Raw genomic sequence first — 20,000 nt, 5'->3', positions numbered from 1 at the left:
CAGACTGGACCGGGACTCAAACTGGAATGGACCGGGACTTAAACTCTGTTGTGTTTTAGGACGCTGGTCTAAAATCGCGGCTGAGATTCCGAACAGGACAGACTGTCAGTGCATGAGGGCGTACAACAAACTACTGGGCGAGGCCGAAGTCTGCACTACCAAGGACGCGAGGCAAGGAGGCAAGGAGGCAAGGGAAGGAGGCAAGGAGGCAGGAGAGGAGACGAGGAGGAGAGAGAAGGTGACGGTCAAGGACACGGAGAAGAAAACGACCAAGAGGGAGCAAAAGGAAGCACAGAAGGAGCTAGGAAAGGAGACGGTGCAGGAGGAAGGAGTGAAGGGGAGGAGACAGACTGAAGACTCACCTCCGAGCTCCCAGGTAAAGGTTTGGAAAGGGTTTGGTCCATTTGGGAAAAAAACCCAAAAAAAACTCTCATACTGAGTCGAACCTCGGATCCAGGAGGAGCAGTGTGGTTTTCGTCCTGGTCGTGGACACTGGACCAGATCTACACTCTCCATCGGTGCTCGAGGTTCATGGGAGTTTGTCCAACCAGTCCACATGTGTTTTGTGGATCTGGAGAAGTGTTCGACCGTGTCCCTCGTGGTGTCCTGTGGGGGGCGCTCTGGGAGTCTGGGGTCCGGTCCCTGTATGACCGGAGCAGGAGCTGTGTTCGTTGCCGGCAGTAAGTCAGACCTGTTCCCGGTGCATGTTGGACTCCGCCAGGGCTGCACCTGTCACCGGTTCTGTTCATTGTATTTATGGACAGAATTTCTAGGCGCAGTCAGGGGCTGGAGGGTCCGGTTTGGGGACCACAGGATTTCATCTCTGCTGTTTGCAGATGATGTTGTCCTGTTGGCTTCATCGAACCAGGACCTGCAGCACTGGGGCGGTTTGCAGCCGAGTGTGAAGCGGCTGGGATGAAGATCAGCTCTTCTACGTCTGAGGCCATGGTTCTCGACCGGAAAAAGGTGTCTTGCCCTCTCCGGGTGGGTGGGGAGTCTTTGCCTCAAGTGGAGGAGTTCAAGTATCTCGGGGTCTTGTTCACGAGTGAGGGAAGGACGGAACGTGAGATTGACAGGTGGATCGGTGCAGCTTCAGCAGTGATGCGGTCGCTGTATCGGTCGTTGTGGTGAAGAGGAGCTGAGTCGAAAGGCGAAGCTCTCGATTTACCGGTCAGTCTTCGTTCCTCCTCTCACCTCTGGTCATGAGCTCTGGGTAGTGACCGAAAGGACGAGATCGCGGATACAAGCGCTCGAAATGAGTTTCCTCCGCAGGGTGGCTGGGCGTCTCCCTTAGAGACAGAGTGAGGAGCTCAGTCACACGGGAGGAGCTCGGAGTAGAGCCGCTGCTCCTCCACGTCGAGAGGAGCCAGTTGAGGCTCGGGCATCTGTTCCAGATGCCTCCTGGACGCCTCCCTCGGGAGGTGTTCCGGGCATGTCCCACCGGGAGGAGGCCACGGGGAAGACCCAGGACACGCTGGAGGGACTACGTCTCTCGGCTGGCCTGGGAACGCCTTGGGGTCCCCCCGGAGGAGCTGGAGGACGTGTCTGGGGTGAAGGAAGTCTGGGAGTCCCTGCTTAGACTGATGCCCCCGCGACCCGGCCCCGGATAAGCGGACGAAAATGGATGGATGGATGGACTGATTTTTCTGACACATTCTGACTGAATTTTATTAAAACTGAAATCACTAATCTGAAGTTTCACGTTTGAAACACGTCCAGAAGAATCGACTAAAACTGAAATCTGAAGTGACAAAATAAAACAAGAATCACACTTCAGAACATGTTTGTATCTGAACAGGGTTTTGTGCAGAATAAGACGAGACGTTTGAGATTTTTAAAGTGAACTCTGGTTCTTCTCACCACTCTTTGTGTGAGACTTGGTCTGGAACATCTGAGTGTGTGATCTTCCGAGTTTAGTGTATGATCTTCAGAGTTTAGTGTGTGATCTTCAGAGTTTAGTGTGTGATCTTCCGAGTTTAGTGTGTGATCTTCCGAGTTTAGTGTGTGATCTTCCGAGTTTAGTGTATGATCTTCAGAGTTTAGTGTGTGATCTTCCGAGTTTAGTGTATGATCTTCAGAGTTTAGTGTGTGATCTTCCGAGTTTAGTGTGTGATCTTCCGAGTTTAGTGTGTGATCTTCCGAGTTTAGTGTGTGATCTTCAGAGTTTAGTGTGTGATCTTCAGAGTTTAGTGTGTGATCTTCCGAGTTTAGTGTGTGATCTTCAGAGTTTAGTGTGTGATCTTCCGAGTTTAGTGTGTGATCTTCCGAGTTTAGCGTGTGATCTTCAGAGTTTAGTGTGTGATCTTCCGAGTTTAGCGTGTGATCTTCAGAGTTTAGTGTGTGATCTTCCGAGTTTAGCGTGTGATCTTCAGAGTTTAGTGTGTGATCTTCCGAGTTTAGTGTGTGATCTTCAGAGTTTAGTGTGTGATCTTCAGAGTTTAGCGTGTGATCTTCCGAGTTTAGCGTGTGATCTTCCGAGTTTAGTGTGTGATCTTCTGAGCGTGTGATCTTTAGAGTTTAGTGTGTGATCTTCAGATTTTAGTGTGTGATCTTCAGATTTTAGTGTGTGATCTTCTGAGCGTGTGATCTTTAGAGTTTAGTGTGTGATCTTCAGAGTTTAGTGTGTGATCTTCAGAGTTTAGTGTGTGATCTTCTGAGCGTGTGATCTTCAGAGTTTAGTGTGTGATCTTCAGAGTTTAGTGTGTGATCTTCAGAGTTTAGTGTGTGATCTTCAGAGTTTAGTGTGTGATCTTCCGAGTTTAGCGTGTGATCTTCCGAGTTTAGCGTGTGATCTTCAGAGTTTAGTGTGTGATCTTCTGAGCGTGTGATCTTTAGAGTTTAGTGTGTGATCTTCAGATTTTAGTGTGTGATCTTCAGATTTTAGTGTGTGTGATCTTCTGAGCGTGTGATCTTTAGAGTTTAGTGTGTGATCTTCAGAGTTTAGTGTGTGATCTTCAGAGTTTAGTGTGTGATCTTCTGAGCGTGTGATCTTCAGAGTTTAGTGTGTGATCTTCAGAGTTTAGTGTGTGATCTTCCGAGTTTAGCGTGTGATCTTCCGAGTTTAGCGTGTGATCTTCAGAGTTTAGTGTGTGATCTTCTGAGCGTGTGATCTTTAGAGTTTAGTGTGTGATCTTCAGATTTTAGTGTGTGATCTTCAGATTTTAGTGTGTGATCTTCTGAGCGTGTGATCTTTAGAGTTTAGTGTGTGATCTTCAGAGTTTAGTGTGTGATCTTCAGAGTTTAGTGTGTGATCTTCAGAGTTTAGTGTGTGATCTTCTGAGCGTGTGATCTTCAGAGTTTAGTGTGTGATCTTCAGAGTTTAGTGTGTGATCTTCAGAGTTTAGTGTGTGATCTTCCGAGTTTAGCGTGTGATCTTCCGAGTTTAGCGTGTGATCTTCCGAGTTTAGCGTGTGATCTTCAGAGTTTAGTGTGTGATCTTCAGATTTTAGTGTGTGATCTTCCGAGTTTAACGTGTGATCTTCAGAGTTTAGTGTGTGATCTTCAGAGTTTAGTGTGTGATCTTCAGAGTTTAGTGTGTGATCTTCTGAGCGTGTGATCTTCAGAGTTTAGTGTGTGATCTTCAGATTTTAGTGTGTGATCTTCCGAGTTTAACGTGTGATCTTCAGAGTTTAGTGTGTGATCTTCAGAGTTTAGTGTGTGATCTTCTGAGCGTGTGATCTTCAGAGTTTAGTGTGTGATCTTCTGAGCGTGTGATCTTCAGAGTTTAGTGTGTGATCTTCAGAGTTTAGTGTGTGATCTTCAGAGTTTAGTGTGTGATCTTCAGAGTTTAGTGTGTGATCTGCTGAGCGTGTGATCTTCAGAGTTTAGTGTGTGATCTTCTGAGTTTAGTGTGTGATCTTCAGAGTTTAGTGTGTGATCTTCCGAGTTTAGCGTGTGATCTTCAGAGTTTAGTGTGTGATCTTCCGAGTTTAGCGTGTGATCTTCAGAGTTTAGTGTGTGATCTTCCGAGTTTAGCGTGTGATCTTCAGAGTTTAGTGTGTGATCTTCCGAGTTTAGTGTGTGATCTTCAGAGTTTAGTGTGTGATCTTCCGAGTTTAGCGTGTGATCTTCCGAGTTTAGCGTGTGATCTTCAGAGTTTAGTGTGTGATCTTCTGAGCGTGTGATCTTTAGAGTTTAGTGTGTGATCTTCAGAGTTTAGTGTGTGATCTTCCGAGTTTAGCGTGTGATCTTCCGAGTTTAGCGTGTGATCTTCAGAGTTTAGTGTGTGATCTTCTGAGCGTGTGATCTTTAGAGTTTAGTGTGTGATCTTCAGATTTTAGTGTGTGATCTTCAGATTTTAGTGTGTGATCTTCTGAGCGTGTGATCTTTAGAGTTTAGTGTGTGATCTTCAGAGTTTAGTGTGTGATCTTCAGAGTTTAGTGTGTGATCTGAGCGTGTGATCTTCAGAGTTTAGTGTGTGATCTTCAGAGTTTAGTGTGTGATCTTCCGAGTTTAGCGTGTGATCTTCCGAGTTTAGCGTGTGATCTTCAGAGTTTAGTGTGTGATCTTCTGAGCGTGTGATCTTTAGAGTTTAGTGTGTGATCTTCAGATTTTAGTGTGTGATCTTCAGATTTTAGTGTGTGATCTTCTGAGCGTGTGATCTTTAGAGTTTAGTGTGTGATCTTCAGAGTTTAGTGTGTGATCTTCTGAGCGTGTGATCTTCAGAGTTTAGTGTGTGATCTTCAGAGTTTAGTGTGTGATCTTCAGAGTTTAGTGTGTGATCTTCAGAGTTTAGTGTGTGATCTTCCGAGTTTAGCGTGTGATCTTCCGAGTTTAGCGTGTGATCTTCAGAGTTTAGTGTGTGATCTTCTGAGCGTGTGATCTTTAGAGTTTAGTGTGTGATCTTCAGATTTTAGTGTGTGATCTTCAGATTTTAGTGTGTGATCTTCTGAGCGTGTGATCTTTAGAGTTTAGTGTGTGATCTTCAGAGTTTAGTGTGTGATCTTCAGAGTTTAGTGTGTGATCTTCTGAGCGTGTGATCTTCAGAGTTTAGTGTGTGATCTTCAGAGTTTAGTGTGTGATCTTCCGAGTTTAGCGTGTGATCTTCCGAGTTTAGCGTGTGATCTTCAGAGTTTAGTGTGTGATCTTCTGAGCGTGTGATCTTTAGAGTTTAGTGTGTGATCTTCAGATTTTTAGTGTGTGATCTTCAGATTTTTAGTGTGTGATCTTCTGAGCGTGTGATCTTTAGTTTAGTGTGTGATCTTCAGAGTTTAGTGTGTGATCTTCAGAGTTTAGTGTGTGATCTTCAGAGTTTAGTGTGTGATCTTCTGAGCGTGTGATCTTCAGAGTTTAGTGTGTGATCTTCAGAGTTTAGTGTGTGATCTTCAGAGTTTAGTGTGTGATCTTCCGAGTTTAGCGTGTGATCTTCCGAGTTTAGCGTGTGATCTTCAGAGTTTAGCGTGTGATCTTCAGAGTTTAGTGTGTGATCTTCAGATTTTAGTGTGTGATCTTCCGAGTTTAACGTGTGATCTTCAGAGTTTAGTGTGTGATCTTCAGAGTTTAGTGTGTGATCTTCAGAGTTTAGTGTGTGATCTTCTGAGCGTGTGATCTTCAGAGTTTAGTGTGTCTTCAGATTTTAGTGTGTGATCTTCAGGTTTAGTGTGTGATCTCAGAGTTTAGTGTGTGATCTTCAGATCTTCAGTTTAGTGTGTGATCTTCAGTGTGATCTTCAGAGTTTAGTGTGTGATCTTCAGAGTTTAGTGTGTGATCTTCAGAGTTTAGTGTGTGATCTTCTGAGCGTGTGATCTTCAGAGTTTAGTGTGTGATCTTCTGAGCGTGTGATCTTTAGAGTTTAGTGTGTGATCTTCAGAGTTTAGTGTGTGATCTTCTGAGCGTGTGATCTTCAGAGTTTAGTGTGTGATCTTCAGAGTTTAGTGTGTGATCTTCTGAGCGTGTGATCTTCAGAGTTTAGTGTGTGATCTTCAGAGTTTAGTGTGTGATCTTCTGAGCGTGTGATCTTCAGAGCTTAGTGTGTGATCTTCAGAGTTTAGTGTGTGATCTTCTGAGCGTGTGATCTTCAGAGTTTAGTGTGTGATCTTCAGAGTTTAGTGTGTGATCTTCTGAGCGTGTGAGCTTTAGAGTTTAGTGTGTGATCTTCAGAGTTTAGTGTGTGATCTTCAGAGTTTAGTGTGTGATCTTCTGAGCGTGTGATCTTCAGAGTTTAGTGTGTGATCTTCTGAGCGTGTGATCTTTAGAGTTTAGTGTGTGATCTTCAGAGTTTAGTGTGTGATCTTTAGAGTTTAGTGTGTGATCTTTAGAGTTTAGTGTGTGATCTTCAGAGTTTAGTGTGTGATCTTCAGATTTTAGTGTGTGATCTTCAGATTTTAGTGTGTGATCTTCAGAGTTTAGTATGTGATCTTCTGAGTGTGTGATCTTCAGAGTTTAGTGTGTGATCTTCTGAGCGTGTGATCTTTAGAGTTTAGTGTGTGATCTTCAGAGTTTAGTGTGTGATCTTCAGAGTTTAGTGCGTGATCTTCAGATTTTAGTGTGTGATCTTCAGAGTTTAGTATGTGATCTTCTGAGTGTGTGATCTTCAGAGTTTAGTGTGTGATCTTCTGAGCGTGTGATCTTTAGAGTTTAGCGTGTGATCTTCCGAGTTTAACGTGTGATATTCAGAGTTTAGCGTGTGATCTTCAGAGTTTAGGGTGTGATCTTCAGAGTTTAGTGTGTGATCTTCAGATTTTATTGTGTGATCTTCCGAGTTTAACGTGTGATCTTCAGAGTTTAGTGTGTGATCTTCAGAGTTTAGTGTGTGATCTTCAGAGTTTAGTGTGTGATCTTCAGAGTTTAGTGTGTGATCTTCAGAGTTTAGTGTGTGATCTTCTGAGCGTGTGATCTTCAGAGTTTAGTGTGTGATCTTCTGAGCGTGTGATCTTCAGAGTTTAGTGTGTGATCTTCAGATTTTAGTGTGTGATCTTCAGAGTTTAGTGTGTGATCTTCAGAGTTTAGTGTGTGATCTTTAGAGTTTAGTGTGTGATCTTCAGATTTTAGTGTGTGATCTTCAGATTTTAGTGTGTGATCTTCAGATTTTAGTGTGTGATCTTCAGAGTTTAGTGTGTGATCTTCAGAGTTTAGTGTGTGATCTTCAGAGTTTAGTGTGTGATCTTCTGAGCGTGTGATCTTCAGAGTTTAGTGTGTGATCTTGAGGCTCAAACAGGAGGAGTTTTTGTTGAAGTGAAAGTGTTTTTGTGTTCTCAGAGGACGCTGAGGAAGAGGAGGAGGAGATCTGAATACTTGAAAGATGAGCTCATGTCCGAGGAGGAAGAGGAGCCTGAGGAGGTGACCTACATGGACATCAGTGACGAAGAGGAGAATCAGAAGTTCCCCAGAGTCTGCAGTGACGAGGAGGAGCAGACGGGAGAAGAGGAGACAGGAGCAGAGCCTGAGGAGCAGACAGGAGCAGAGGAGCAGACGTGGGTCAGGCTGGACTTGGACCGGTGGGTTTCTGTGGACCGCCGGAGCAGGTCTGTGTTATTCAGAGCTGTGTTCCTCCGTGAGCCCGAGGGGGGCAGCAGTGAGAGGGTGGAGCGCTGTACCATCGTGGAGAAGTCTGGATGTTCTGAGGTGACCATCCCTCGTCCCACCGAGGTCTCCACCGGCCTCAAGAACCAAGAGATCCACCACAACGCTCCTGTGATGATCAGGGCTGAAGACCTGTGTGTTCTTCTGCAGCAGCAGGCGCGCAAGTTCTCCCACAGGTGAGGCCCAGACTCTTCTAACAGATCTTTTCCACAGCGTCTGAAGTGTCTCCAGCAGCTTCATAAATCTGCCCCATCAAAACGTGAAGATCATGAAGAAAACAGAAGGAACTTGTTCACTCAGACTCATTCTCCTGTTACAATTCAAACTGGATTTGATGATGTGGAGATTTGTTTAGATAAACAGATTTGTGATGTTTAAATGTTCCACGTCTCAGAACATGAGTTGAGTTTGTTGTGGCTCGATGTTTCCTTTAAATTTTCATCTTTCTTCTCTTGATAATTGTGGATAAATTCTTCATGAAAAAATAGTTTGTGAGTTTTTGAATTTTTAAACAAAAATTCTGAAGGATTTTCAACACCAAGAATGAAAAAGAAATAATGTAAAAATATGTTGGCAAAATTATTCCAGTAAAAAAACACATTTTGAATGAAAGTCAGTGGAGTCAGTGTGAGTGTTTTGATTCTAGACGTTCAGTTACTGTGATCTTAAAAAACAACAACAACACACACAGAAAATGAACTGGACTCTGTGTTTGGTTCTGACTCTGTCGCCCTCTTGTGTCCACAGCAGGAAGCGTCTGACCGACACGTCCCTGAGTTACAGTCTCCAGGCGGCCGTGGTCCCGTGGGTCGGTCACGTCATCATCAAAGAACCAAACCAGGACCTGCCCAGAACCGGACCGGGACTGACCAAGGACCTGCCCAGAACCGGACCGGGACTGACCCAGGCCCTGTCAAGCTCCAGACTGTTCCGGTTCTTTCTGCACGCGCTCAGAGTGGACGCTGATGGCTGCAAACAGACGATCGAAGAACGGCGCCGCCGTGAGCAGATGAGGAACAGGACCGTGGCCGACCTGCTGAAGATGAAACAAATCAAACAAGACACATGTCCAAGTCTGCCAGGACACGCCCCCTTTCCGCCAGGACACGCCCCCTCTCTGCCCCGGGCGCACATGTACCCACCTCTCCTCCTCCGCCAGGTTACACAGACCCAAATTGTCCGCCTGGCCCCTCCCCCTGGCACACAGAGCTCCGCCCCCCTCCTCGCCGCTCCACAGAACGTGCAGGTCTTGATGCAGTTCCCGACAAACTCTTCAAACTCTCCTCAGACTCTTTTCACTTTGGCCCCTTCATCACAGAACATCCGCCCGGTCGTTGCCAGCGCCCCACCCTCATCACAGAACATCCGCCCGGTCGTTGCCAGCGCCCCACCCTCATCACCAAACGTCCACCCAGTTGTTGCCAGCGCCCCACCCTCATCAATAAATGTCTGCCCAGTTGTTGCCAATGCCCCACCCTCATCACCAAACGTCCACCCGGTTGTTGCCAGTGCCCCACCCTCATCACCAAACGTCCACCCGGTTGTTGCCAGTGCCCCACCCTCATCACCAAACGTCCACCCGGTTGTTGCCAGTGCCCCACCCTCATCACCAAACGTCCACCCGGTTGTTGCCAGTGCCCCACCCTCATCACCAAACGTCCACCCAGTTGTTGCCAGTGCCCCACCCTCATCACCAAACGTCCCCCCAGCGCCTCCCTCCTCCACGCAGAGCTCTGCCCCCCTCCTCGCCGCTCCTCCTCAGAACGTCCAGGTGTTTGTGCCTTTACCTCCAAACCCCGCCTCCTCTTTGGCTCCGCCCACCGTCTTCACTGTCATGGCGCCCGTGTCGACCCACCTCGGCCGACCCGCCTCTGCCCCGCTGCGGCGCCTCAGGCCGGCGCCCGCCCTTCAGCCCGGGACCTCCCCGTCTGCTGCCACTCAAAATGTCCGCCCCGCCTCCCCCTCTCCGAAACAAAATGTCTGCCTGTTCCGTGACTCCGCCTCCTCGCAGAAAGTTCACGTGGTCAAAGTTTATCCTGCGTCTCCAGGACGACGGACTCAGAGCCAATGGCGAGTCTCTGCGGCGGCGACGACGGCGACGCACGACGACAAGACGACGGACGACGACTCAGACACAGACCCACAGGTGAGACGGGTGTGACAGGTGAGAGAGGTGAGGCAGGTGAGAGAGTTGAGGCAGGTGTGACAGGTGAGGCAGGTGTGACAGGTGAGAGAGGTGAGGCAGGTGTGACAGGTGAGGTGTGACAGGTGAGGTGAGGCAGGTGAGGAGTGAGGCAGGTGTGACAGGTGAGGCAGGTGTGACAGGTGAGGCAGGTGTGACAGGTGAGGCAGGTGTGACAGGTGAGAGAGGTGAGGCAGGTGTGACAGGTGAGGCAGGTGTGACAGGTGAGGCAGGTGTGACAGGTGAGAGAGGTGAGGCAGTTGTTCAGTTTATTTCCGGCTCTCGGCTCTCGGCTCTCGGCTCTCACTGACTTGACTCTTTCCCCATGATCCTCTGCTCTTCCTCAGGCTCCGAGTCACTTCAACGCTCTGTCCGACCACGACTACACCTCACCGCCCAATCACAGCGCTCCGTCTGCCGCCTCGTCCAATCAGAGCCGAGCGCAGGACACAGGGGATGATGTGGAAGAGGAAGAGTCGTCTCCGGAGGGGAAGAGGAGGAGGAAACTGACGGTGAAGGCTCTGGCTCTGCGCCGCGACAAGGTAACGACCGATATATTGGCCCCATATATCGGTCCGATATTTGCCCTTTTTAGTGAATCTGCTCAAAGCTTCAACCTCCGACTGACCGATACGATTAAACGAGACCAAGGAGCTGCTCTGACGAGTTTACACCAGCCCACACTCGTCACAACCACGACTTTTACTGATTTTTATAGATACAAAAAGGAACTGCCCCCCCCCCCCAACCTTTACCTGACAGGGGCGTCAGGGGCGACAGGGGCGACAGGGGCGTCAGGGGCGTCAGGGGCGACAGGGAGTCATTTTAATGGAGTTGTTTTGGTGGAATTGAGCCAAATAAACATGTTCTCCACATCGGCCCAAAGATCTGAAACTCCCACCACCTGTGACTTGGACTTTAGGCTCTGACCTCTGACCTCTGACCCTGACGACCAAGTGAGGTCATCTTAGGCTCTGACCTCTGACCCTGGCGTCATGTTTCACCGTTTCTCAGCTGTTTTTTTTTTTCCAGGTTCAGAAACAGAAAAAACGTCTTTGCCCCGAGAAGAAACCGACGTCCAAACGAAGGAAAAAAACTCACGAGTCCCAGACGACCTCCTTACCTCCTACCTCCTTACCTCCTACACCCTTACCTCCTACCTCCTTACCTCCTACACCCTTACCTCCTACCTCTTTACCTCCTACACCCTTACCTCCTACCTCCTTACCTCCTACACCCTTACCTCCTACCTCTTTACCTCCTACACCCTTACCTCCTACCTCCTTACCTCCTACCTCCTTACCTCCTACACCCTTACCTCCTACCTCCTTACCTCCTACACCCTTACCTCCCACCTCCTTACCTCCTACACCCTTACCTCCTACCATTGTTCTCTTGCCTCCTTTCCTTGCTTCCTTCGCTCCTCTTTCCTCAAACCCTCCTTTAAACCCTTCTCATGTGTCCTTCCCTCGCCCCCTTGTTCCCTTGCTTCCTTCTAATGCGTCCTTGCATCCTTCCCTTGCTCCCTTGCGTCCTTCCCTTGCTGCCTCGTCTCCCAGCGTCCTCCTGACCGAGCTCTGTGATTGGCTGGGAGCCGGGACACATGACCTGAAGCTGGTGTCCCGTTGGCTGAGCGGCGAGGGGGGCGTGTCCGTGGAGGGCGGAGCCGCGACGCTGCCGTACCTGCCGCCGTTCGTGTGTAACCTGAGCGCTCTGAACACGCTGCTGCAGAAGAGGGCGGAGCTACGCAAGAACGCCGCCAAACTCCTCCCACAGACGCTGCCCCGGACCAGAGCCAAGACCGAGAACCGCCAAACCCGCGGCCAATCACGGGCGGCGGTGGCAGCGGGGGCTGCGGACGGCGAGGGAGGAGGAGCCAATCACAGCACAGACACGAATAACAAACTGACCAATCAGACGCCAGGAACAACTCACAAACTAGTGAATCAGTCGGCCAATCAGAGGCGGGAAACGGCACACGGAACGAGAGGATCCACCAATGATGTCACAGGAACCGGTAGCAAACCGACCAATCAGCAGCCAGGAAGCAGAAAACAGGCGGTCCAAAGAGCGGCCAATCAGAAGGCAGGATGTGGGTCAGGTGAGCAGTTTAGGGCGGAGCCTTGGGGGGTGATGATGTCATACTGTGATGTTTCCATAGCGATAAGTTGATTTCATTTACATTCACGTCTCTTCATGTTCTCGTGGTTTTAAACGGTCGAGGATTTGTGCGTCTGAAGAATCTGTTCTCTCCCCAGAGCCGCTGTCCAATCAGGAGCCAGCTCAGACGGAGGAGGCGGAGCTTACAGAGGCTGTCCGGCGAATCGTGAGAGAGTGTTTAGGCTCAGACTCCGCCCACCAGCTGCTCAAGGCGCGCTTCCTGTCAATCTTCACTCTGCCCGCCCTCCTGGCCTCACTGCAGCCAATCACAGAGCAGTGGGACGCGGAGGAGCCAATCACAGAGCAGCAGGATGCAGAGGGGAGGGGCCCACATGAAAGTTAAAAGAAGTAACATCCTCCAGTTCTGGTTTAGTCCTGGTTTAGTCCTGGTTTAGTCCTGGTTCAGATGGAGTTTTTGTTCAGTTAAATTAACTTTGTGTAAACCTTTGTATAAAAAATTTTATTTGTTCAAATAAAAATATTTTCTTACTTTTTGGAAAAAAAAAGTTTTTATTTCACAAACTTTGACAGATCCGTTTAAAACTGTTTTTTACACATTTATTTTAAAAATTTAACATCTGAAACAGCCTCAGATCACACACACAACAGAGTACAGTACTGCAGAGTACAGTACTGCAGTAATAGTACTCAGTACATGATCAGGAGGTTCTTTGAGCACATGATGACATCACAAAGTAAAATATATTTCATATTTAAATACACAAAAGTAAAAGTACTGTAGTAAAATATAAAAGTATAAGTACTGTAAAAGTACAAAGGTATAAGTACTGTAAAAGTACTGTAGTAAATATTTACTGACACGTCCCACTGGACTTGAGGAACTGGACACCAGATAAAAACACGAGTAAGGCTCTTTGGACTGGACCCGGTCTCGGTCCTGGTCTCGGTCCTGGTCTCGGTCCTGGTCTCGGTCCTGGTCTCGGTCCTGGTCTCACACAGACGACATCCGGTCGATGGACTGCAGCAGCTCCGACACAAACCTCAGAGACTCGGCCTCCGACAGAAGAGTCCTGAAACAACCACAGTCACACGCCCTGTGTGTGTCAGGTGCCCTCCCCCTGTGTGTGTCAGGTGTGTGTCAGGTGCCCTCCCCCTGTGTGTGTCAGGTGTGTGTCAGGTGCCCTCCCCCTGTGTGTGTCAAGTGTGTGTCAGGTGTGTGTGGTCCCTCCCTGTGTGTGTCAAGTGTGTGTCAGGTGTGTGTCAGGTGCGCTCCTGTACCTGACAGAGCGGTGGGCGTGGGCGGCGGTCTCCTGGAGTCGTTCCGCCGCCGCCGCCGCGTTTCGTCTCATCGTTAAAACGAGCTCTGACTCCGAGGCCCTGAGGCCCGAGACCTCGGCCTGGACCTGCTCCAACCGGGTCTGCGCCGGGACCAGAGCGACAGGATCAGGACCGGAACCAGACCCTGACCAGGATCTAGAGTGTAAGTGAGGATCATAACCGGTTTGAGGAGGGTCTCACCTGGAGCTGCTTCACTTCGGTCTTGAGTTTGGAGACGGACGATTCGGCTTTAAGAGCTCGACTCTACAAAATAAAAGACAAACACACAAGACACTTTCAGAATAAAAGCACCAGAGGAAGAAGAAGAAGAACTGACAGGGACAGGAGCAGACAGGAGCAGACAGGAGCAGACAGGAGCAGACAGGAGCAGACAGGGACTCACTGTCATGACTCTCAAGTTGTTCTCCACAGACTGAACCATGGTCTCCAGGTCTTGCGCCTCCTGCTGGTCTCGCATACGCCACTGCAACAGCTCCGCCCCCAACTCCTCCACCCTCCAATCAGAGAGAGACACGTCACAGAGGCCCGGGGAGACCTGCTCTAGTCCTCGTCCAGTCCTGGTCCAGTCCCGGTCCAGTCCCGGTCCAGTCCTCTTATAGTCCTGATGTTATAGTCCTGGTCCAGACCTGGTCTGGTCCCTCTTGGACTGCTCTCTCAGGTCTCTGATGATTTTCTTCAGTTCTTCATTTTCCTGTTTCACCTGAAACACAGAAAACTCCAGGTCCAAACTCCAAGTCCAAACTCCAGGTCCAAACTCCAGGGTCTGGCCTGTAGACCGGGTCCGGGTCAAGGTCTGGGTCTGACCTGCTGTAGACTGGATCCGGGTCTGGGTCTGGGTCTGGTCCTGGACTTGTGTGGGTCTAAGGTGGACGTCTCATCGTCGCCTTCATAACTCTGCCTCGAGTCTTCATCATCATCACCAGGGTGGGAGTCAAATCTGCCAATCACAGAGCAGCATCACCACAGCCAATCACAGAGCAGCACCATCACACCACAGCCAATCACAAAGCAGCATCAACACAGCCAATCACAGAGCAGCACCATCACACCACAGCCAATCACAAAGCAGCATCAACACAGCCAATCACAGAGCAGATAATAATCAATAAATAGTCACTAGAGCCTCAAAGGACCGAAACAGAAGAGAAGAAAAGAGGAAGAGACAAACCTGGTGACCTCCTCCTCCTCCTCCTCCTCCTCCTCCTCTTCTTCTTCTTCTTCTTCTTCGCCCTCTGACGCCGACGTGACCCCGCCTCCTGACGCCCACACACGCCCCCACGCCCCCTGCACACACACACACACACACACACACTATTACACACACACACTATTACACACACACTATTACACACTATTACACACACACACTATTACACACACACACTATTACACACTATTACACACACACACTATTACACACACACACACACTATTACACACTATTACACACACACACACTATTACACACACACACACTATTACACACACACACTATTACACACACACACACACTATTACACACACACACACACTATTACACACTATTACACACACACACTATTACACACACACACTATTACAACACATTACACACATTACACACACACACACTATTACACACACACACACACACACACTATTACACACACACTATTACACACACACACACTATTACACACACACACACTATTACACACACACACACTACACTATTACACACACACACACTATTACACACACACACTATTACACACACACACACACACACACTATTACACACACACACTATTACACACACACACACTATTACATACACACACACACACTATTACACACACACACTATTACACACACACACACTATTACACACACACACTATTACACACACACACACTATTACACACACACACACACACTATTACACACACACACACACTATTACACACACACACACACTATTACACACACACACTATTACACACACACACACACACTATTACACACACTATTACACACTATTACACACTATTACACACACGATACACACACACACAATTACACACACTATTACACACACACTATTACACACACACACACACTATTACACACTATTACACACACACTATTACACACACACTATTACACACACACACACTATTACACACTATTACACACACACTATTACACACACACACTATTACACACACTATTACACACACACACTACTTACACACACTATTACACACTATTACACACAGACTATTACACACAGACTATTACACACTATTACACACTATTACACACACACACTATTACACACACACACACTCTATTACACACACACTATTACACACACACTATTACACACTATTACACACACACTATTACACACTATTACACAGACTATTACACACACACTATTACACACAGACTATTACACACTATTACACACACACACTATTACACACACTATTACACACACACTATTACACACTATTACACACACACACTATTACACACTATTACACACACACTATTACACACTATTACACACAGACTATTACACACAGACTATTACACACTATTGCACACACACACTATTACAGACTATTACACACTATTACACACACACACACCCCGACACACACACACACACACACACACACACACCGACACACACACACACACACACACACACACACACACACACACACACACTACACACACACACACACACACACACACACACACACACACACACACACACACACACACACACACACGACACACACACACACACACACACCCGACACACACACACACACACACACACACACACACCACACACACCGACACACACACACACACACACACACACACACACACACACACACACACAACACACACACACACACACACACACACACACACACACACACACACCACGACACACACACACACACACACACACGACACACACACACACACACACACACACACACACACACACACACACACACACACCGACACACATACACACCCCGACACACACACACACACACACACACACACACACACACACACACACACACACGACACACACACACACACACACACACACACACACACACACACACACACACACACCTCCAGACTCTGGTCCAGAGGATCCGACTCGTCCAACGTCTGAAGAAAACAAAATTAAACTTTGTTCAATTTAATTCAACCGGACAAAAAATAAAACAAAACCACCTGTCATTCTCACCTGTCATTCTCACCTGTCATTCTCACCTGTCATTCTCACCTGTCAGCCTCACCTGTCAGCCTCACCTGTCAGCCTCACCTGTCATTCTCACCTGTCATTCTCACCTGTCATTCTCACCTGTCAGTCTCACCTGTCAGCCTCACCTGTCATTCTCACCTGTCACCTGTCATTCTCACCTGTCAGTCACCTCACTGTCAGTCTCACCTGTCAGTCACTGTCAGTCTCACCTGTCACCTGTCAGTCTCTCGTCAGTCTCACCCGTCAGTCTCACCTGTCATTCTCACCTGTCATTCTCACCTGTCAGCCTCACCTGTCAGTCTCACCTGTCATTCTCACCTGTCATTCTCACCTGTCATTCTCACCTGTCATTCTCACCTGTCATTCTCACCTGTCAGTCTCACCCGTCAGTCTCACCCGTCAGTCTCACCTGTCAGTCTCACTCTCACCTGCTCCTCCTGATTTGAGTCCTGGTCCTGGTCCTGGTCTGAGTCCAGGTTTTTGGATCGAAGGAACTGTTTGAAAGAAAATGGGTTCTGCTCTTCCTCCTTCAGAACCTCCTCCTCCTCATCTGCAACACTCAACATTTAGACCTGGTTTAGTCCTGGTTTAGTCCTGGTTTAGTTCTGGTTTAGTTCTGGTTTAGTCCTGGTTTAGTTCTGGTTTAGTTCTGGTTTAGTCCTGGTTTAGTCCTGGTTTAGTCCTGGTTTAGACCTGGTTTAGTTCTGGTTTAGTTCTGGTTTAGTCCTGGTTTAGTCCTGGTTTAGTCCTGGTTTTAGTCCTGGTTTAGTCCTGGTTTAGTCCTGGTTTAGTTCTGGTTTAGTCCTGGTTTAGACCTGGTTTAGTCCTGGTTTAGTTCTGGTTTAGTCCTGGTTTAGTCCTGGTTTAGTCCTGGTTTAGTTCTGGTTTTAGTCCTGGTTTAGACCTGGTTTAGTCCTGGTTTAGTCCTGGTTTAGAGACCTGGTTTAGTTCTGGTTTAGTTCTGGTTTAGTCCCTGGTTTAGTCCTGGTTTAGTCTGGTTTAGTTCCTGGTTTAGTCCTGGTTTTAGTCCTGGTTTAGTTCTGGTTTAGTCCTGGTTTAGTCCTGGTTTAGTTCTGGTTTAGTCCTGGTTTTAGTCCTGGTTTAGTTTGGTTTAGTTCTGGTTTAGTCCTGGTTTAGTCCTGGTTTAGTCCTGGTTTAGTTCTGGTTTAGTCCTGGTTTAGTTCTGGTTTAGTTCTGGTTTAGTCCTGGTTTAGTCCTGGTTTAGTCCCGGTTTAGACCTGGTTTAGTCCCGGTTTAGACCCAGTTTAGTTCTAGTTTAGTCCTGGTTTAGTCCTGGTTTAGTTCTGGTTTAGTCCCGGTTTAGACCTGGTTTAGTCCTGGTTGAGACCCAGTTTAGTTCTAGTTTAGACCCGGTTTAGTTCTGGTTTAGTTCTGGTTTAGTCCTGGTTTAGTCCTGGTTTAGTCTTGGTTTAGTTCTGGTTTAGTCCTGGTTTAGTTCTGGTTTAGTCCTGGTTTAGTTCTGGTTTAGACCCGGTTTAGTTCTAGTTTAGTCCTGGTTTAGTCTTGGTTTAGTTCTGGTTTAGTCCTGGTTTAGTCCTGGTTTAGTCTTGGTTTAGTTCTGGTTTAGTCCTGGTTTAGTTCTGGTTTAGTCGTGTTTTAGTTCTGGTTTAGACCTGGTTTAGTTCTAGTTTAGTCCTGGTTTAGTCTTGGTTTAGTTCTGGTTTAGTCCTGGTTTAGTTCTGGTTTAGTCCTGGTTTAGTTCTGGTTTAGTCCTGGTTTAGTCCTGGTTTAGTTCTGGTTTAGTCCTGGTTTAGTCCTGGTTTAGTCCTGGTTTAAACCTGGTTTAGTCCTGGTTTAGTCCTGGTTTAGTTCTGGTTTAGTTCTGGTTTAGTTCTGGTTTAGTCCTGGTTTAGTCCTGGTTTAGTCCTGGTTTAGTTCGGACTGTTGGTCTTTCTAAACTTTGCAGACGGTCTTGACTTTAATACGGAACATTTGTTGTTTAAACGCGATGGAACTGACCTTCGGTGATGATCAGGGTTTTCTGTTTGCTCCGCGGTCTGGACATGGTTCGGTTCCGATAAAAAAAACGATAAAAAAACAATAAAAACCTGCTCAGAACCGAGTCCGAACCGGCCCGTCCCGCTGCGCTGCCTGATCCGCGTCACTCCGCCATGTTGCACCCGGAAGTGTCGCTTTGTCACGTGACAGGCGTCCTCGTTTCCTATTGGTCCTGGTCAAAGAGGAGCGCTTCCGTCCGCGCGCCCGGTCAAAGCGCTGCACACGAAGCTCACGGAACCAGAACCGAGCCCGGACCCCGGACTGGACCCCGGCCCCAGCCCCGGCCCCGGTGCGCGGGTCTGACATTCCACCGGACTCCGCTGGAAAACGCTGCTGTTTAGCGCCGGAGTTTGCGTGAGTGGAACGGAGCGTAAACAGGAGCGTGCTGTGATTCACGAGGCTGCGGCTGCAAAACGCCGCTGTTCTTTACAAAATCTTTAGTGCCGAATTTTAGAGTGAGGAGCAGAGTTCTAAAAACTTTAAGCGACTTACTGTTTATAATTTATGTAAATGTATTAGATGCGATGACAACTGCGTAAGTTTATGCCTTTAACATAGGAGACTGGTTTCTGTTTGGTTTGTTAGTGTCAGTTCGTAGTTTGATGATGGTGAAGAATAATATTCTCTATAATATTTATTTTCTATATTTGATCATATTTACGTGTTTAAACTCCTCATTGTGTTTCATTCATTCATCAGACCGGAAGTGCGTCTTTACGTCACGAGATTCGACAGTCTACAAGTTTTAAAGTTATTTGTTTATTTCAGTTTAAATATTTGAGACATAAAATCACAAAAAGGGAAGATTCTAAACAAGAAAATAATCCAGAGTTTTGTTTCTTTTGTCAATAAAAAGAAACTTTGGAAGCTGCTCTGCTCATGTTTCTGTTTAAATGTTTTTTTTTGTTTTTACTCATAAAATTTATATAAACCTACGAAAAACGACATCACGTTTGTGTTTAGAGTCACAGATGTCTGAGAAGGCCTCGCCCGCGGAGCGAGGTCCTGACCAGGACCAAGACCAGGACCAGGGCCAGGTCCAAGACCAGGGCCAGAGCCAGAGCCAAAGCCAGAGCCAGAGCCAGTCCACACTTCCCCCCTCTCAGGTGAGACTCCTCCCCCTCAGGTGTCTGTCTAACTGTTCTAATGTGCTGACCTGTCCCCTCAGGTTCAGTCCCAGACCCAGTCCCAGACCCAGAGTAAGTCCAGCTCCAGCGGGTCCAGCGGCTCCAGTGGGACTCTGAGTTCTCTGGACACTCTGCCCCTGACCCTCCCTTCGGTCCCAGAAGAACCAGAACCTGAACTGCCCCCTCCCTGGGGCAGACTCATGCCCATGCTGCCCGGCTTCAAAGTGCTCGGTAAGTCCTGGTCTAGTCCTGGTCTAGTCCTGGTCTAGTCCTGGTCCAGACCCGGTTCAGTCCTGGTCCAGACCCGGTTCTCTCTCTTGTAGACTGCATACAGGACTCGTACGTCGTGGGTCGGGATCAGAACTCGGACTATGTTCTGGGCGACGGGAGCAGCAAATTCCGGATCTAC

At 47.9% G+C, this 20,000-nt stretch overlaps 3 protein-coding genes across 10 annotated transcripts in view; 2 read left to right on the top strand and 1 right to left on the bottom strand.

The window, feature by feature from the left end:
• snapc4 (small nuclear RNA activating complex, polypeptide 4) overlaps positions 1–12,356 on the top strand; it is a 25,946-nt gene extending 13,590 nt beyond the window's left edge. For 2 of the 3 annotated variants that reach the window (XM_055160217.1, XM_055160218.1), the window contains exons 16-21: positions 60–376; positions 7,198–7,697; positions 8,269–9,667; positions 10,051–10,245; positions 10,736–11,804; positions 11,962–12,355. In XM_055160217.1, coding sequence (XP_055016192.1) covers positions 60–376; positions 7,198–7,697; positions 8,269–9,667; positions 10,051–10,245; positions 10,736–11,804; positions 11,962–12,206 — 3,725 coding nt within the window. In that variant the 3' untranslated portion in view covers positions 12,207–12,355. Of the gene's footprint in view, positions 1–59; positions 377–7,197; positions 7,698–8,268; positions 9,668–10,050; positions 10,246–10,735; positions 11,805–11,961 lie in introns of all 3 variants that reach the window. The other variant, XM_055160216.1, reaches the window with a different exon arrangement.
• A 51-nt stretch (positions 12,357–12,407) lies between these two features.
• entr1 (endosome associated trafficking regulator 1) lies at positions 12,408–18,592 on the bottom strand. 3 transcript variants are annotated; one of them, XM_055160223.1, is made up of 10 exons: positions 18,426–18,592; positions 16,874–16,995; positions 16,310–16,348; positions 14,331–14,446; positions 13,967–14,099; positions 13,789–13,862; positions 13,545–13,656; positions 13,343–13,405; positions 13,103–13,242; positions 12,408–12,894 (listed from the first exon to the last, which is right to left on the bottom strand). In XM_055160223.1, the coding sequence occupies exons 1-10, from the start codon at positions 18,469–18,471 to the stop codon at positions 12,816–12,818; spliced, it is 924 nt and encodes a 307-aa protein (XP_055016198.1). In that variant the 5' UTR covers positions 18,472–18,592; the 3' UTR covers positions 12,408–12,815. The 3 variants fall into 3 exon arrangements, with proteins under 3 accessions (XP_055016198.1, XP_055016199.1, XP_055016200.1); XM_055160225.1 differs by lacking the exon at positions 12,408–12,894 and adding an exon at positions 12,902–13,036 and having other exon boundaries at positions 13,078–13,242; XM_055160224.1 differs by lacking the exon at positions 16,310–16,348.
• Positions 18,593–18,650: 58 nt separating this feature from the next.
• chek2 (checkpoint kinase 2) overlaps positions 18,651–20,000 on the top strand; it is a 13,618-nt gene continuing 12,268 nt past the window's right edge. For all 4 annotated transcript variants that reach the window (XM_055160219.1, XM_055160221.1, XM_020934770.2 and 1 more), the window contains exons 1-4: positions 18,651–18,818; positions 19,428–19,570; positions 19,633–19,822; positions 19,915–20,000. The exon at positions 19,915–20,000 is cut by the window's right edge and continues 27 nt beyond it. In XM_055160219.1, the coding sequence (XP_055016194.1) occupies positions 19,436–19,570; positions 19,633–19,822; positions 19,915–20,000 (411 nt within the window). In that variant the 5' untranslated portion in view covers positions 18,651–18,818; positions 19,428–19,435. The remainder of the gene's footprint in view (positions 18,819–19,427; positions 19,571–19,632; positions 19,823–19,914) is intronic.

This window comes from Boleophthalmus pectinirostris, unplaced genomic scaffold (genome assembly GCF_026225935.1).
Source record: "Boleophthalmus pectinirostris isolate CB_2022bp ecotype Guang Dong unplaced genomic scaffold, ASM2622593v1 HiC_scaffold_3, whole genome shotgun sequence".
Lineage (NCBI taxonomy): Eukaryota > Metazoa > Chordata > Actinopteri > Gobiiformes > Gobiidae > Boleophthalmus > Boleophthalmus pectinirostris.
Note: the sequence above shows the minus strand (reverse complement) of the source record. Positions and strands in the feature narration are given on the sequence as shown.

Coding starts and splice junctions, on each gene's coding strand:
- entr1 (XM_055160223.1), bottom strand. CDS start 18,471: ATGTCCAGACCGCGGAGCAAACAGAAAACCCTGATCATCACCGAAG. Junction 16,349..16,873: donor ACTCAAATCAGGAGGAGCAG/GTGAGAGTGAGA, acceptor TGTTTTCTTCAG/ACGTTGGACGAGTCGGATCC. Junction 13,863..13,966: donor CCGGATCCAGTCTACAGCAG/GTCAGACCCAGA, acceptor TCTGTGTTTCAG/GTGAAACAGGAAAATGAAGA.